The sequence below is a fragment of the Paralichthys olivaceus genome, chromosome 11 (assembly GCF_024713975.1).
Source record: "Paralichthys olivaceus isolate ysfri-2021 chromosome 11, ASM2471397v2, whole genome shotgun sequence".
NCBI classification, from domain to species: Eukaryota; Metazoa; Chordata; class Actinopteri; order Pleuronectiformes; family Paralichthyidae; genus Paralichthys; species Paralichthys olivaceus.
In genome coordinates, this window is record NC_091103.1 from 24,545,424 (window position 1) to 24,561,691 (window position 16,268).

The window sequence follows — 16,268 nt, forward strand, 5'->3', positions numbered from 1 at the left end:
ACAAACAAATGAGATCCATGAGTCAGTCTGAATCAGTCATTTAAAGTCTCTTTGACGTTTCTGTCTTCTCTTCCTGATGCCATCCTCACGATATCAAAACACTTTGCTGCTGTTTCATTGTGAGCACACGTCACATTTTTTCCATCAGACTCCTGATTTCCCTGTTTTGTCCCCTGCAGGTTGTTGTGTGACAGCTGAGTCAGTCCACAGTGACGAGAGGCTCTGAAGACGCCGTTACGGAGTATCGTGGGGGGAAACCTCTCCTTATTTTCAGCGCTGACAGCTCAACGTCTGACCTGAGCATTTCTTCTCTTCATCAGAGGATCTGGAGCCGCTCCAGCTCCCTTTCACAAAACAACTGACTCTGATTTACTTGTTTCTTGTCCAAAACCTCCAGATGAGGTTGAACTGTTAAGGTACAAGATTAAGTGGAGTCACTTATCTCCTGCAACTAAGAATTTTCTCTTGAGAGGATTTCAGCTGTTTCATGATGCCCTCTGTGTTTTCGCAAAACCTTTTTACTGTTGCTCTGAATCTAGAATAGATTCCTGATAGTGGCAGCTTTTCCTCTCACCGATGAGAATTCGACCTGACGGGCTGAATTTTAATAAAGGATAAGTGAGGACAAACTGATACAACATAGATGAGGCCAACAACGAGCATCATGCTCCAGCAGAATAACAACAACAACTACCCCTGTCTGAACGTGTCAGGCTCCACCCGGGAGATGCTCCAGAAGTGCTCCAGAGCCTCCCTGCCCTTCCCCAGCCGCCTGGAACTGGGTCTGGGAGACCTGCCGCTGATCAGGGGCCTCCGAGCTTGGGCCCTGTGCTCAAAGAACCGCTGCAAAGCTGGTGGTCTTCTGGGAGGAGGTCAGGCCCCCCTAGCTCCACTCACAGGCCACGGGGGCTCAACTGCCGGCCCCCGGCCTGCAGATGTGCACCTGAGTGGGGAGTGGGGTCGTATGGGGTATGGTCTTCCCTTGGGGGTGGATACCAGACAGGCTGGGATTGGAGCTTTGGTAACAGTCGCCACTCTGAAGACCTCAGAGGGCAGTGGGAAGACGCAGACTCAGTGCCTCTTCCTGCGGACTGAGAAAGGAAGCTGTTTATACTCAACCGCTAAACCTGGTTCTGGGAGTGCAAGCGGTGCAGTGGCCTCAAGCGGGGTCGGAGGATGGCTGAGAGGGAAGACAGGAGTCGGAGGCAGTGACGCTCTAGCCGGGAGGAGGGACAATGGGTCAAATCTGCCGGCACAGACTGGAGCAAACCGGGTTAGAGTGCGTTCAGGCCGGAGATGGAGGAAGTCTGGTAACGCAGCTGGCCGTGAGAAAATGGGCGTGAGCAAAGAGAGGCAGCAGAGGAGCAGGGAAGGACCTGCAGGAGAAAGACAGGAAGAGCAAGACAAAGGAGGTCTGCACAGTGAACAGTTTCCCAGCATGCAGCAGGATGGCCGGAGAGCCAGGCAGGAGAAAGAGAGAGAGAAAGAGGGAGTTTGCAGAAGTCCTAGAAGCTGCCACAGTGTTTCTCCTAAAACTCAGAGTGGAAGGATAGTGCAGAGAAGGGAGAGCCAGGAAGAGGGCGAGGGAGGTGAGAGTCCGAGGAGAGAAGATGTGAGAGGAATGAGGAAGGAGAAGCAAGAGGAGGAAGGAGGCCCCTGTGAGTTACAGTCCTCTGATTCTGTTTTGGCTTTGGCAAACCCTGACCTAGAATCTAACTGCCTTCACCCACAATCCCCCAGTGGCTGTGATGGTGAAGAGATTAGAGAGGCCGACAGCAGTGAGGAGCCGAAGACGCAAACCACTCCCAGGATGCACTGCTGTTCAGAGGAAGAGCAGGATTCAAACTCTGAGATTCTGAAAACACGTAACGAAAACAATGATATCATTCACGTCCAGTCTGGACTCAGCGGAGGTTTTAATGACAGAGAACCAACTGAAAATCCATGTGAAGACAAAGTGGCTAATGTAAATGGATTTCCTGATTGTGCAGAAGCAGATGAAGACAGGGAGACAGCTGAAAGTAAAGAAGAGGAAAGGAGTGTCTGTCAGACTCCTCCTGAATTCACAGTTGTCTCTGACTGCTACAAGGACGTCTCTATCTACACCCGTCCTGTCTCCATTAGTGCTTCAGTGTACCCTGAGGCCTCTACTCCTGCAGAGGGCAGCATCTGCCCTGCTGACCACCAGACTTGTTGGGTTGAAGGAGTACAAGAGAAGAGCCGTGCAGAGCACCCAGAGTGGCATCATGAAGGGGACTCAGGCATTGTGGGTAAAGAAGAGCTGGATGTTGAGTCTGATGAGAAGAAGGCTGTGAAACCTCAGCTCTTCTGCAAACATGAGGAAAACAGCATCGAGGTGGAGGAGAGAGAAGCTTCATATTCCCTTCTCTGTCTCAAAGATCCTTCCATCTTTGAGAGTGAAACAGAAAACAGATGCAACAGTCACAGAAGTGAAAATGAGCAGAGAGTGGAGCTGGAGTCAGAGGAGAAAAGAGAGGAGACGCTGAATCCTGAGGAAGGTGAGGAGATCAGGGGGAGGGAGCTGGACGGTATCAGCAATGAAGGTGATGATGAGCACACAAGGGAAGAGACACGCGTTAGCGACGCACTGATGGACAGTTATAAAGACGTGGAGAAGAACTGTGCAGCAGAAGATGAGCAGAGGCGACAGGACTCTGCAGACGGATCCAGAGGATGGAGGAAAAACCATGGAGACACCTGCAGCGTCACCCATCCTGAGGAGAACCGCGAGAGCAGCACTGACCTCCCTAATGTCGCCTGCTCTGATCCCCCCACCTTTCTTGCAGCCTCCCCGGCTAATCCTGACCCCTCTCTGCCCCCCCTGGGATCCGTGGCAACCAGCCTACCCTGTCTGGAGGAGGAGGAGGTGCTCAGAGCGCCGGCCAGAGACGGAGGTCAGGAAGGGACGAGGCGGTGCAGGAGAGAGCTGGAGGAGGAGAGGGGTTCCACCGTGGCCACTGCAGACAGGAGGAAGGAGGAGGAGGAAGATGAGTTTGGAGTGTTCATGCAAGCGGACGGAGAGCTGGCCTGGAGCGAGGGGGTCACCATGTCTGCCTCAGTGCCTTGTGGGAGCAGAGCGAGTGCTGGTGAGTCTCATTATTGTTGTTCTCTCTCCACTGTCAAGCCCTCCCCCTCTCTCTATCTCTCCCTCTTTCTGTCTCTCCCTCTTTCTGTCTCTCCTTCTTTCTGTCTCTCCTTCAGCGTTTCTCTCGCAGCTGTAGTTCAGTCAGTCGACATGTGACAGAGGAGCTTTGGTATAAGTTGACAAGCCTGACACTGAGCGGCGTCAGAAGCCGAGCACAGACTTTGAAATATGTCAGAAAAGCACATTTAAAGACATGAAAACATCAGCAGCTTCTGTGTTGCTGAGCGTGAGTCACGATACATTAGTGCAAGGTTAACCTTTTGTACAGTTTCAGGAATGTGTGTGCATGTGCTCAGGTTTAAAGGGCCATGCCAGTGAGTTTGCAAGTTTTAGCCCTTTTGCTACAACCAGTGCAGTGGCCGTTCTAAGCCTGCCTGTTTGGAATGGGCTGTTTGTTCGACCTGTGGTGATGCTGGTGCAGTTTTCTGTCTGAATCTGTAAAAGCGACCTGCTGAGCAAATAAAAACCTGCTGCTGGACAGAACCTGAAGCAAAGAGCTGCTGCTGCTGCACAAAGAGATGTTGACCTGTTTATTCAAAGTTCAGTGAAGCTCGACTCTGGACATTCAGTCTTCGTTGCTGCTGTTGAGTCGTTTGTTTATTCAGAGTTTTGAATATTGAACTTGTCCAAATTGCACCAAATGTGTTCTATGTGAGATATGTGAGCCACTACGGAGTTTACCCAGAGTTTGTCTTTCACACATGCACAACACAGGGGGAGGTTTTCTGCACAGGCGCGTTCACAACAGCATCGAATCCTCTGTGTTCATTCAGGCAAGAGGTGGAGCACCCGGGTGCAGCAGACAGGCACAGGAAGTGACGTACTAACTCCATGGCGGAGATCACGTGATCATGTTTACAGCATCATCACGAGCTCTTATCACCACAAACTTTCTTGACATCTTCGTCGGTGTCTTCTAAGTGTGTGTCACGAGGAGATGATTTGTTTTCTTTTTGTTATTTCATTGTTGCATCTGTCACGTGTTAGAAGTGTCATCAACCCCCCCCCATTCACTAGCGGTGAATCCAGCAGAGGTCCGCTGCTGCGTTCAAACATCGACTTCTCCTGGATTTGTATGGACTTTATACAAGGAGGCCAGGCAGAGAAAGTCTCTAGAAACTCACACATCTACCTCCAGCTTGACAGACAGAGGTTATGAGGTGATGCACTGGAGACATTTGAAAGAAGTCTGCACTCTATTGATGTTTTCATGACAGAAATGTCGCAGACTTTATCATGATCAGGTTCATTTTTGGAAAAAACAAAATCTGTCCAAGACATTGAGACTCGAGTGATTGTTAAAGCCTCAGGATATATGGTTTAAAATCTAAATCACATTAACGTAATGAGCAATAATCTTGTTCAAAGCTTGGTCAGATAAGTTCTTCTGTATTTTTATTAAGTTTAAGAGCCAGAAACTGATTTTGGTTTGATTTTGATTAAATTATGGTAAACTCCACATTCATACACAGTATGTTGCATCACTTTTTCCAGCTGAACCCTGCCCACTTCTAACTAGGGACAACAATCTAGAACCAAAGCACAATTTAGTCTGATGTGATGTAACTGGAACAGTTCTAACTATAAAGAAATGTGTCTTTTTCAAATCCTGGATCTCGTTGCTCATTCAACGAAGCTGATTGCTTTCAAACACTCTGTCGTGACCTAACGACTTCAGACTCTTTCACAGTGCATGAACTGGCACTTATTCAGTCCCTCTGACACATGTATGTGGCTGTTTGGCATCTGTGTGTGTTTGTGCCTTTTTGTTTTTCTCTCAGTGTTAATGAGTCGTTATGTTCCCTCATTATGCTGCTTTTAGATAATCACCTAGAAGCCCAGTTTCCTCTGCAGGGCTGAACAAGGCTAAGCTGAGGTTTGCTCATTATTTAGATCATCTCAGCTTATCAACATAAAAAAAATATTTTATTTCTGAAGGCTTATCAGAGGAGGATTTATGAGGTGCTGTCAGAAGTGTGCTCTGGAGTTTTCTGCAAGTTGTAACTTCACTAAAATATGAACCTCTGCACTTTCAGGGAGTTGGTTGAATTTTTGGAGATTGCAGATTTCCCAATTTCTTTGGTTTAAAGTAGTTTAAATATCAGTTTTCAGTGATACATTTTATTCATCTCAATGTCACTGAGTTTAAGGCAGAAATAACTTAGCTCCATGTTTACAGATTTGTCAACATTCAACAAAATTCAGTGTGACGCTCACTGCTTTCATGATTTGAATGTTAAATAATGTTTGTCCTAGTTACATTATTATGTCTGTACTGTAGTTTAATGCAGATCAATACATTAACCCTTATTTAACATTGATGTACCTGAACCATACGGTATGTCACTTTGGCTGCTAGGGGTCTCTCCATCAAAGCAATAACGAACAACCTACTTTAGACCGAAACTGCACTGGTTGGCGGAGGAATGAAACTACAGGGCAGCAGTTCTTGTTAGAAACATTATAACTGGGATGTTGCTGGGGTGCTATTTTGAACTGTGTGTGTCTGTGTGTCGGGAAACAGCCAGGGAGTCGACCCAGTGGACGCAGGGCTGGACGGACAGCAACTTCCACCAATCAGATGATGCCTGGACAGCCTTTCCGTCGTCAGATGAAGGACGAGACGTTGCGGGACAGTGGTGGCCGACCAGCGCTGTGGAGGCGAGGAGAGACAGGCCGTCGGCCAATCAGAACCTGGTACGGTTGTTTCCGTGTTCATACGTCCAATAGGTGCTTGTTTGCATGCAGGCAAATTGCTTGCATACTTTTGCTGAAAATGTATCACGTCTCCTTTAAAACAATAATACAGTAGCCACCACTCCACCGTTACCGTGGAAACAGCTGGACCTGACACAGCCCTGGGGATTAGGTGACGAAGTTTTTAAAATGAGTCAGTATTTTGTCCACGTGTCTGATGTCTTATTCAGATTATTCTGAGCTGTCAGGGTTTTTTATTTTCCTCATTGGACATTAACATTTAACTGAGAGAGAAGATGCAGATTTAGCTCTGTCCAAATCCTGCAGAGTGTGAGTGTTGGGTTCTGTTTGCTCAAACTGCCATGAAAGTCAATCTGTGATGAGCTGCTGGAACTTTTCTGCAGTTTTTGAACTTATTCAAATTTCTTATCTTTCTAATCTTTTATTCAATGTCTGCGTCACACTGGAAGATAATCAGGCTGATTCGGGGTCAGATTCAGGCCTTCTTGCTGATTCAAAGCTGATTATGTTGTCAAATGATGGTTTTAGTCTGATGCACTCACAGACAATTTTAATGTAACTGGAAAATCCACAAATTCGAATCCTAGAACTCAAACGTGTTTGAAATTTACAATTTGAATCAGGGAGATTTGTGTAGTGTAAACAGCGACTGGACGAAACCCACAACCAGATGTTGCATTCTGGTGTCAAGAGGACTACAGCGTAAATAAGACTTTTGTTTCCCGCACCAGGAGGACGGTGGAAAAAAACAAACGTGCAGAATTGTGGCAACAGTATGTTTGAGAGAAAATCCTGTTTTGTGCAAAACTTCACACAAACTTGTGCAACCTGCCACCTCCATCTTTGTTTTTAGTTCACGGTCACAGAAGCACAAATGTGAAGCGAGTATTGATGGTTCACCAAAGTTGAAACCACGCGTGAAGTCGACCTGCGTTTTCACTCACCATAGGAAGCAAATGTTTTATTCATTCGTATGTGTGACCAGGCCTTTATTCTGAAGTTGATCATATGAGTTTCTGTGAGTTTCCAAGTCTCTGGAATTTCCGCTCAGAAATCGTTGTGTGCGTTCTTGCGATTAAATTATGAAAAGTAATTTAATCTGTCATTATGTCTGCGGACTGTCACATTTTTAAAACCAGGTAAGGTTTGAAAATCTTCTCATGCGCAGCAGGCAGAAGAAAACATCAGTGTTATTCTCTTCTGTCTCTCTGATGTTTCTCTCTGTGCATCTGTCTCCTCTGCAGACGTCTGTCTTCACTGAGGCCTTTCCCTCATTGCCGGGCTCACCGCCATGTGACTTCGACACTGTTCCCACCCTGACCCAGCTCCTCAGGGGCAGAGCCAGCCAGGACCAAGGGTACGTAGACTTCTTCTTCTCCACCGGGTCCACTTCATGTTTGGTTACATAACCAGATCGTTTTGATTTTCTGCAGGGTTTAGCGTTTGTTTGAACTCATTTCTGCAGTTTTTAGATGATGAGATATCAGAAGCCACTGGAACATCTACATGATCTGCTTATAATTAGCTTGAAGAGAATGAAGGATTCTGAATTTCATGAGCTTTCATTTAAAAACAATTTGATTTCTGTGCAGTGTAATAGGATGTAATAATCTGTTAAAATGTGTCTTCATTCATACCAGAAGTTGCTGGATGATAGCTGTATAACCATAATCATAGTGAGGGGAATCATTTTCCAGTTTTCACTAATAAAGACACGTAGATAGTCTCTTCACCCAGAGAACAAAGGTAACAACGCAAGCTGGTGTGTCTTAAAAAAAATATCCATGCACCTTGACAGCAGGGGGATCATCCCTGTACACATGGAATGGAGTGGAGCGATAGTCTCTTCACTCAGAGAACCAAGTTTGCAACGTAGCCGAGCGTTTTAAACATTTCTACATGTGCATCAGCTCAGTTGGTTTCTGATGAACTAAGTCATGGGTCACGGGAGGAAGTGTCCAAACAAAGGCCTCATTTGAAGTGGTCACATGTGCAGCTCAGATGCATTCAATATATTAATTTGTAGCCACCAAGTGGTTAATGTGGTGAACTGCAAGTAGGAGTTAGACTCTAGCAGTGAGTGATTCACAATGTGTGTGATGCATGTTACGGTTTGACCATTACGGTGTCCTGAAATACTGACGTTTGTGAAGTGGAGCAGTCAGTTTTCAGTTTCATTTATAAAATAATGCTCGGCAGTCTCCTGAAAATCCATCAAGCTGCGCCAAATTGCACACACACATAAATATCAGTCTCCTAAACATGTCTGGTTGTTTTCAACAAGATCCATGAATTATTCTCTGAGAAATCCACATCTCACAGACAAGAGATAAAACGTACCTGGATCTGCCCCCTGATCCAGATAAGCACCAAACTTGAATGGGTTCTGTTTTGACCTATTCCTCTGAAGAGTCCACATTTAAAATTAAAGGTTTAAATAAATCATGACCATATTTAAATCTTTTGTCTGTAGAAGAAAAAGTCAGTCTGTCTGTGACCTTTTTACACACACGTCATGCAAGTGTGCAGCTGGTTTGGGTATAATGAAGAAAATATGTTAAATATGATCAGTGCTGGACGATATGAACACAATAGATAACGAAAGTAATGAGTGTACATTGATCATTCTTACGATAAATGTCACATCATTGTTTCTTTTCAGTTTAAAGACTGATTTGATGAACAACAAAACATTTGACATATCTGAGGTCAATCAATAATGTGTTACACCTCCTCAATTTACCTAAATAAATACTGATATATAATGAACCTTTTATATATTGCTATTAATAAAAAACATGACAATAATTACTGATATTGTTTTATTGCCCAACCCTTAATGTGATAAAATGTAAATATGATGTTTTGACACAAAGTGCACATCTGTATTTTATAAAAAGCTATAATTTAACATATGTCCCTAATGTCATTGTTTCCTCTGTGTCCGTGTTTGATGTCACAGGTTGTTGGACGGTTTCCATGACTTGAACAAAATGATTGGTCAGAGATACAAGAGAGCCAGTGGTGTGTCTCGTGACCTGCTGCTGACGACCCTCCCACTGGAGCCGCCTCCCACCGTGAGTAACGGCTCAGCCGCATGAACAAACATGGGAACGGCCGCACGACAGAAAGTGTCACTTGACTCGCGTCACGCTGACATGTTTCAGCGTTCAGTCACAAAAGAATCGGATTTTACAGTGAATTCTCCGACACACGCAATCTCTCTGCATTTCTCTTCGTTTCATGTGAGAGCATGAACAGAGCGCTCAGTGTCCACTGTGTGAGGCTTCAGGGTTTCTATGTAAAGTGATGCTGTTTGACCGATGGCCTTGAAAACTGCAGCTCTATGCAAATCATTTGACCGCTGCTGTATGCAAAAACACCGCTCACACAGAACGCGTCATATCAAACAGCTGGAAACATGTCGAAGAACCTGCAGAACTTGTAGTTTCCTCTTTAAAATGTGTAGAATGTTTATGTTTCAGTATTTTACTGGTGGATCTTGTATTTCCCCAACTTCTTCTCTGAGTCCCAGACAAAGCACCTGTTAGCTGCTCATGAATTAGCCGTTGGATGCTGATTTGTTTCTTATTTGCTAATGATTCCATCTAATCTGTCACAGAATATTATACAAATGAGTGACACAGTAAAAGTCACGAGAAGGATTATTAAATGTCAAATGTTTTAAAAGATATTAAACTAAAGTCTTTTCTTCATCAAATCAAGATTTAAAATGACAAAATGATCCATGTGTGATATGTCTCATTTATATTTCTAGTTATTTGCTTGTATTTGCTTTCTCTATAGAGTGTCTCTGAGCATTGTTAAAAATGCTATACAATTTATCATTATTATTTATATATATTGAGATATTATATTATTATTATATATTATTATTATGTTGCTCTATGAATTTATAATTATAATTGACTGCTGTTAAATTAATCTCCCATTAAATGTGCTATAACACTAACAAATTGAGAAACTACATACTGCAAGTGTACTTTACTTTAGTTATATATATTATTATACTTATAAAGTTAGTAAAGGATATATTCATTCAATAAAATGTCAAAAGTCAGAATTTTTGCTTCATGAATAAGATCAGATAAAACTTGATCCAGAAACCGAGGTAATTCACTTCAGTCAATTATTGCGTTTAAAATTAATTTTCTCTCTAATCATTCATCCTGTGTGTTTTTAATCAGTGGGATGTGTAACTGTTTTTGCTTTTGTTTTATCACGACATTTGATTGTGTTTCAGGAAAGCAGACCTGCTCCCTGGACAACCAACCGGCGTCTCTCCCCCGGCCTCCCCTCGGCCAATCAGCACGTCCAGAACGCTGCCGCCAAGCGACGGCTGTCATACGACTACAACAGAAACGTCATGGAGTAACTCTTGAGTTATACTTGAAGAACTGAGGGTTTTAAACCGAGCTGAGTCGGACAGATCGACCACAGGTTCATCAAGACTCTGCAACTCTCTGCTGTTTAAACTCTGACCATTTGACCAACCTGAGGCGCTGAGAAGACTGAACCCGTGAAAGTGGAGCGACGTCGTCTCCTGTTGAACTGGTGCAGAAATCTTTCATCGCACATCTGCCGTCATGTTCAACACCAACCTCCCAGTTTGATTTTCTTTTATCAACATGTTCGAGACCTGAGGGTCCAAGGTGCTCACTCACCACCGTGTTGGGGGGCGTCCACCCTCGTATTTATTCCTCCTGTTATATTATTATCTGAAAAGGTTGTTAAGTCTAAAGTAATTCAATCAAAAGTTAGAACACTCTCATTTCTCCACTTTTTAACTAACATTTAAGCAACACATCCAGTGATTGAAGAGAAATGAAAGGCCCCATGAAATGAAACATACAGTTTACCAGTATTCATCTAATTAATTGTTCATTTCTCACTTTTGATTTGCCGGACAGCAGAGAGTCGGCTCTTAATGGTGATTTATAAGTTTAATGTCAACGTTTTCCATTTTGATGGAAAACGAAATGGAAAAGTGTCCGGCTGCAGGATGAGTCAAACATTCAGATTAAATTTACTTCATCATAGAAGATGCTGTAACTTCAGAAACACTGACACGTTGAATTAAGGACATTGAAATAATCGCTGGAAAAATGGAGATGTTCTACAACCTTCTCTGAGTCGTGTTTGTCTCGGAGGCAGAGCCACTCGCTTGGCAGAAACAGTCTCAGTGGTTGAATTCAATCTTAATGAGCTGATGCATGAATCATGACCATGGAATTGAGGATTCTGAATGGTTGACATGCTGCTAACAGATCAACTTCTGTTATTTCTTTGTGGATCGTTTTTTCTTTCCTCACGTTCTCCCTCTCATATCTGCTGCTTTATGCAATGAAATATGATTTACTTGTCACATCCAGAGAGTCAAACAGAAACAAAGAGTTCAACCAATGAGAAGATTTGTTGCTGTGAGAGGTTTGAAGAACGGATGTCATGTGGAAATAGAAGAGAAGAGACGGTTTATACAGTCTGGGCATAAAAGAAATAGTTTACAGTATTTTATCTGTCAAATTCAGTGCTGATGAATGACAACAGATGATACGATGCGAACACATGAAGCTCCAGTCAACCTCTCAGACCTGATGTTTTGGTTTCATTAGAGGACGAGAGGCTGTGGTTATCTCAGTCAAATGTGCTGTAACAGCTTCTCTAGCCTCCTCCTTCAGTTTCTCTCTCTGCAGCAGAAGCCTGCAGTGTCAGACCCTGCGTGGCCTGTCACATGCACAACTGTGCTCAGTGTCACATTCTCACTAAATGTTAAAACTCATTCTCATCCCTTTGTTTAGTTATAATTAAAAGTAACAGAGAAATATGTCATCACCGTGTCGGGCAAGATAGAATTGTCTGGAAAATTGGGTTCTGACATTTTCCAGAGTTTGAAGAACGCAGCAGGAAATTGTTAAGGTCGTTGACGATGAGAAAATGTCTGGAACAAGGACGTAATGACACAATGAACCTGGCGTCGATCCTTAAAGCCAAAAGCTCTCGAATTTCTTATTTCTACGTCGACACCTTTGTCTGTGGATCCTCTTCATCATCCTGATTTTTCTGGTTTGGGAGACACTGTGGTGCAGTAGTTAGTGCTGGTGCCTTGCAGCACAAGGTTTTTGTTTCAAACCGCAGTTTGTTCAGGGTCTTTCTATGTGGAGTTTACTTGTTTTCTTTTTGTCTACGTGGTCTCCTGCAGTGCATAGACCTTCACACTGGGGTCAGGTTAATGGCTGGGGTACAACCTGGGGTACAGCAACAACAACTCTCACGCAGCTTGCATTGGCTCTAGCTCCCCTGTGCTCCTTGAAAGGAAAAGCGTTATAGAAAATGGATAGATGGATATTTGTATACCGCCAGTTTTGTGTCCGTCACTCACTCACTGTGAATTTCAGGTCGTTTTCCTGTTGTATTCTCACATGAGCTCATTCGGACATTTCACATGGGGGCTGCAGTAAAGGTTCCGGAAAATGTCCAACTGACTCGGACATTTGCCTCCTCGCATACAGAGCCTCGGGATAATTTCAGAAAAATGTCAGGACTTCGATGTGCGTCTGAAAGCAGCTATAAGGGGATTAGGATCCTGTTTCCAGATGCGATGACTTTTGAATTTTACAGTTTGCAGAGTGATGCATGTTCTTTCATTGTGTAACAGAAAGAAGAAAAAAACTGATGGGAATGAACCTTACCCATAGTTTTGGTTCCAACAAGCTTGTCTTCCAGTTGGTGCGACAAGGACACCAGAGAAAGTGCTAATGTTTACACGACATCACAGAATCATTACAGACACGTTCAGGAGAAACGCGTCAGATGCAGCGGTCAACAAACAAAAACTCTGGCATGGGATGATTTCTTCTGTTGTTTTGTCTTGTTTTTTTCCGACAGACTGTTTTGTCATGTGAATGCATCTTCTTTTTTCTTTTTTTTGCAATTGAGTTCACTTCTTGGGCCAAACTTGAATCGAGCTGCCAATCAAAATGATATATATTTTGAGATTATTGTCAACATGTCGGGATTCACTGCCCATTTTTAGTTTAGACTTGCACATTATGTCATTATCTCATGTCAGAAAGTTGATTTTACCTTTCGTTGTATATTTCACTCGTCAATATTTGTGATGAAATTCAGAAACAAATCGTTTGTGTGTGTGTGTGTCGGCCATTTGTAGAAAATAGAAATTTCTGAAAAAGAAAAAGATGAATATTTTCTGATCTGTTCAATGAGGAAGAGGGTGATGTTGCCTTGGTAACTGATGTAATAAAATGATACCGCGTGATGACCGCTTCCTCAGTTTCATCATCAGGCGAACGAAAAACACAAGACGAGGGGGAAAGATACATCCAGCTTTTTAAAAGTGAAATCAAGCAGGTCTGAGTGAGTCATTAGTTGATGCATGATTTACTTCACAGAAGAAGTGATTGAAACTTGTAATGTTGATGTTAGGATGATGTTAATGATATTTAAATCCAGTAACAACAAGGGATGTTTGTGAGGTTTGTGTTTAGTTTCATCAGACTCGTGACCACCGACATGTGGTCGGTGTGAAATTCATCACGCTGCCGTCGAGCTCCCTGCTCCACGTGAAATGTTGCAGGATTATTCCAGATGTGTATCTTTTTCTGAAACGTCCACAGCAGGTTCTTATGCAGAAGAAAAAAACCTGACACTGCAAAATGATCAATTCTTCAGACTTGTAAAGCACGCTCCATATAAACCATGTAGCATAAAAAGCTTCCCAGACTAAAATAAATAAAAACACCCACCCCTCCATGCGATATTAACAGGAAGTGAAGGAACACTGTTGTAAAATTAGAAACAGGAAAGGCAAGAAAACAAAGAAAGATGAAATGATAAAGATAAATCATTGAAATATTAAAATAGATGAGTGAAGGACAAAGACAAAAATAAAACCAGAATGTGGCTGAGTTGAGCTCAGACCTAAACCAAGGCCTAACAGACTATAAAACCACATTTAAATTCCATTTAAGTTTTTTAAAAATAAAAAATCCCTAAATATGATTTGTTTTTCATCAAGAAAATGTTGAAGAACAAAAAAAAAGAAAAAAGATTCCTGGATCCTCACAGAAATTAAATTGGCTCTTCCATTGGTCATGCCCCACCACTGCACAAAATGTCATGGAAATCAAAGAAAACAAAAGGACACAAACATCCCATGATAATAAAATGCTTGAAGAAAAGAAAGCAAAACCAGGGAGGAAAACTATTAGTGAAAACAATTCAGAGAAAGTAAATAAGTCAGTAAATTATATCAAATGAACCAAATGTAGGACTCAGTGGATAATATTAAAAAAGAGCTGCTGATACATGTCACCATCACCACACAGAGCAAACAGCTCAATGTGACACTTCTACTTGTTTTTCAAAGCAACATCTTGATCCACATGTTGAGATGTTTACATGTTCATGTGTGTGTTAGTGAGAGAATATTCACTACCTGCACCCGGGCGTGTTACGAGGGACTTTAAGGGTCGCAGGCAAAAGGAACATGGGGGCCCTACATAGAACCGAACTGAAAACAACACATGAGGCCAAACCCCATCATTCTAATCTTCAAAGTGTTCCTTTAAAATCAAAATTACGAACAAAGTGCAAACGTTGCGTGAACGTAAACAACAGTAGTGTAAGTGCAAACCTCCACCATCATCACAGGCACCTCATGCACACATTCAGTCTTCTAGTCATCAACCAAACCTCTTACATTACAAAGCTTTTTGCAGAAAGCTGATAGCACGGGGCCTCACTAGGAGGTTTTCGACCCCGGAGCTGATTTATTAATCAAGAGGGGGCCCACTACATCACTCTGGACTAATGCAATCAGCTGTTCTTGGGGGGCCCCACCTCAGCTTGAGTTAATTTTGCAACGCCCCTGCCTGCACCTTGACATATCTTCGCACATCACAGGATAAACAGTGATCGGGCTCAGGATTTATTGAAATAGATCAATAATATTCATTGCAGGTTTGCCTGCTTATTTCTCAGGAAATGTTAAAGACCTAAGCTGCTTTACATGTTGATTTAATCCATTCTCAACAGTGTGATCCTGTATTTAGATGCTGTGAACATGAGGCTGCTGCGGTGCAGAAAGAGTTAAAGGCTTTGTTCTGCTGAGTCAGAGCAGCTGCCTGCAGAGCTGTGATAACACAGCTTTGTACTGCGGGGTAGAAAACAGGCCTACGGGCGGCAGACTGCCCTGACCCCGCCGTCGACACTGCATGAGTCAGCCGGCCTTTTACATAAACACCAAAAAAACAAGACAGTGTAACTTTCAGGAGAAGCAGAGAGTGGTGAGGGTGTTGTACTGTGACTGGGGGTGAAAACAAGAGCTTGGGCTTTGGTGAGATTGTAATTATTCTTGGTTTTTATACAGATTAATTGAGTGTAATGATTCTCCAAATCCGCTCTTTGGTCCACTCCTTATTTTTTTGCAATGGGTGGGAGAGAATAAACTTTCTAATGGTTATCATCAAACCTTTACCACAGACATGATCACTACATTGGACCAAACACATCCATAAGACAGATGAAAAAGAATAGAATATGTATAATGTGTAACATTAAGAGTTTCTCTAACTTTAAATAGAATCATGATTTGGGGATTTGGGGGGTTAGGGTGTAGCAGTTCCGTTGTCCTGTATCATGATATGTTAAGCTAACCAGCCCCTGGTGGTATCTTTTTATTTACAGTACATATAGTGGCATCATTTTGAAACTGTGGCACAGAAAACAAATTGTACATTTCCCAAAATGTCCAAGACATTGATTCGAGTGATTTTTGAGTGACGATATATTTTCTTCACAAAGGCTGTTCAAATGTCTGACGAGCAATGTGCAGGAGTGTATTGTAAAAGTAATTTACATGTAGATTCTATCCTGAAAGAACCCGGTCAGAAATGTAAACCCTGGAAAACTTCTTCTAACATCTCTGAAGCTGCATATTTTTTACTTCCCATCCATAAAATTTCATTCCACCATTTCCTTCAACCCCTCTGTGTTCGTGCTGTGTGATTTCATTCTTGTTACTGGCGTGAGAGGCATTGGAAAATCATTTACTTGCTTCAAGGAACATGTGAACCGTCCTCTGAGCCATACCACGGTTCTCTGAGGTCAGGGGAACATTTCCCTTACAAAAACTAGCACAAACATATGATTGAACTATAACATGAAGTGATTTGGCAGGTTTTACAGACTGTTCTCTAGTTCCTGTCATATACAGATGTGGATTTCCCCTCCACATTTTCAGGCATCCTGAGTGCAGCCACCTCCGAGCCTCATGTGACCCACAGAAAACATCCAGGAGCAGCTACATTCACATATCCGAACATACGCACATCACAACCCCTTC

At 42.9% G+C, this 16,268-nt stretch overlaps 1 protein-coding gene across 1 annotated transcript; it reads left to right on the top strand.

The window, feature by feature from the left end:
• Positions 1-353: 353 nt before the first annotated feature.
• On the top strand, positions 354-10,425 carry LOC109630435 (uncharacterized). Its single transcript, XM_020088646.2, has 5 exons — positions 354-3,107; positions 5,691-5,863; positions 7,129-7,241; positions 8,847-8,961; positions 10,149-10,425. The coding sequence occupies exons 1-5, from the start codon at positions 644-646 to the stop codon at positions 10,278-10,280; spliced, it is 2,997 nt and encodes a 998-aa protein (XP_019944205.2). The 5' UTR covers positions 354-643; the 3' UTR covers positions 10,281-10,425.
• Positions 10,426-16,268: the final 5,843 nt, after the last annotated feature.

What these genes read in the sequence shown, in the direction of transcription:
- LOC109630435 (XM_020088646.2), top strand. Translation starts at nt 644, where the DNA reads ATGAGGCCAACAACGAGCATCATGCTCCAGCAGAATAACAACAACAAC. An exon ending in AGAGCCAGCCAGGACCAAGG is followed by an intron (nt 7,242 to 8,846) that starts GTACGTAGACTT and finishes TTGATGTCACAG; the next exon opens with GTTGTTGGACGGTTTCCATG. An exon ending in CACTGGAGCCGCCTCCCACC is followed by an intron (nt 8,962 to 10,148) that starts GTGAGTAACGGC and finishes ATTGTGTTTCAG; the next exon opens with GAAAGCAGACCTGCTCCCTG.